Source organism: Eimeria mitis, genomic scaffold (assembly GCF_000499745.2).
Source record: "Eimeria mitis Houghton genomic scaffold, Emh_scaff577, whole genome shotgun sequence".
Lineage (NCBI taxonomy): Eukaryota > Apicomplexa > Conoidasida > Eucoccidiorida > Eimeriidae > Eimeria > Eimeria mitis.
The window spans coordinates 7,907-8,133 of record NW_013574014.1 but is presented as its reverse complement, the minus strand read 5'-3'; the positions used below and the strand labels follow the sequence as shown (position 1 = coordinate 8,133).

The following is a 227-nucleotide window of genomic DNA, read 5'->3' as shown; positions in this document are numbered from 1 at the left end:
AACCCTAGCAACAGCAGCAGCAGAATGTGCAGCTACAACAGCAGCAATAGAAGCAGCAGCAGCAGCAGCAGCAGTACTAGGGGCAACAACAACAGCAGCAATGACAGCAGCAGCAACAGCAGCAGCAGCAACTGCACTAGTAGCAATAGCAACGCAAACTATAGTATTAGCAGCAGCAGCAGCAGCAGCAGCAACAGCAGCAGCAGCAGCAGCTGCTGCTGCAGTGT

At 53.3% G+C, this 227-nt stretch overlaps 1 protein-coding gene across 1 annotated transcript in view; it reads left to right on the top strand.

The window, feature by feature from the left end:
* Positions 1–100: 100 nt before the first annotated feature.
* Positions 101–227, top strand: part of EMH_0016730 (uncharacterized protein) — a gene marked incomplete at both ends in the record, with an annotated part of 300 nt that continues 173 nt past the window's right edge. The window contains one exon of the mRNA XM_013500715.1: positions 101–224. Within this exon, the coding sequence (XP_013356169.1) occupies positions 101–224 (124 nt within the window). The remainder of the gene's footprint in view (positions 225–227) is intronic.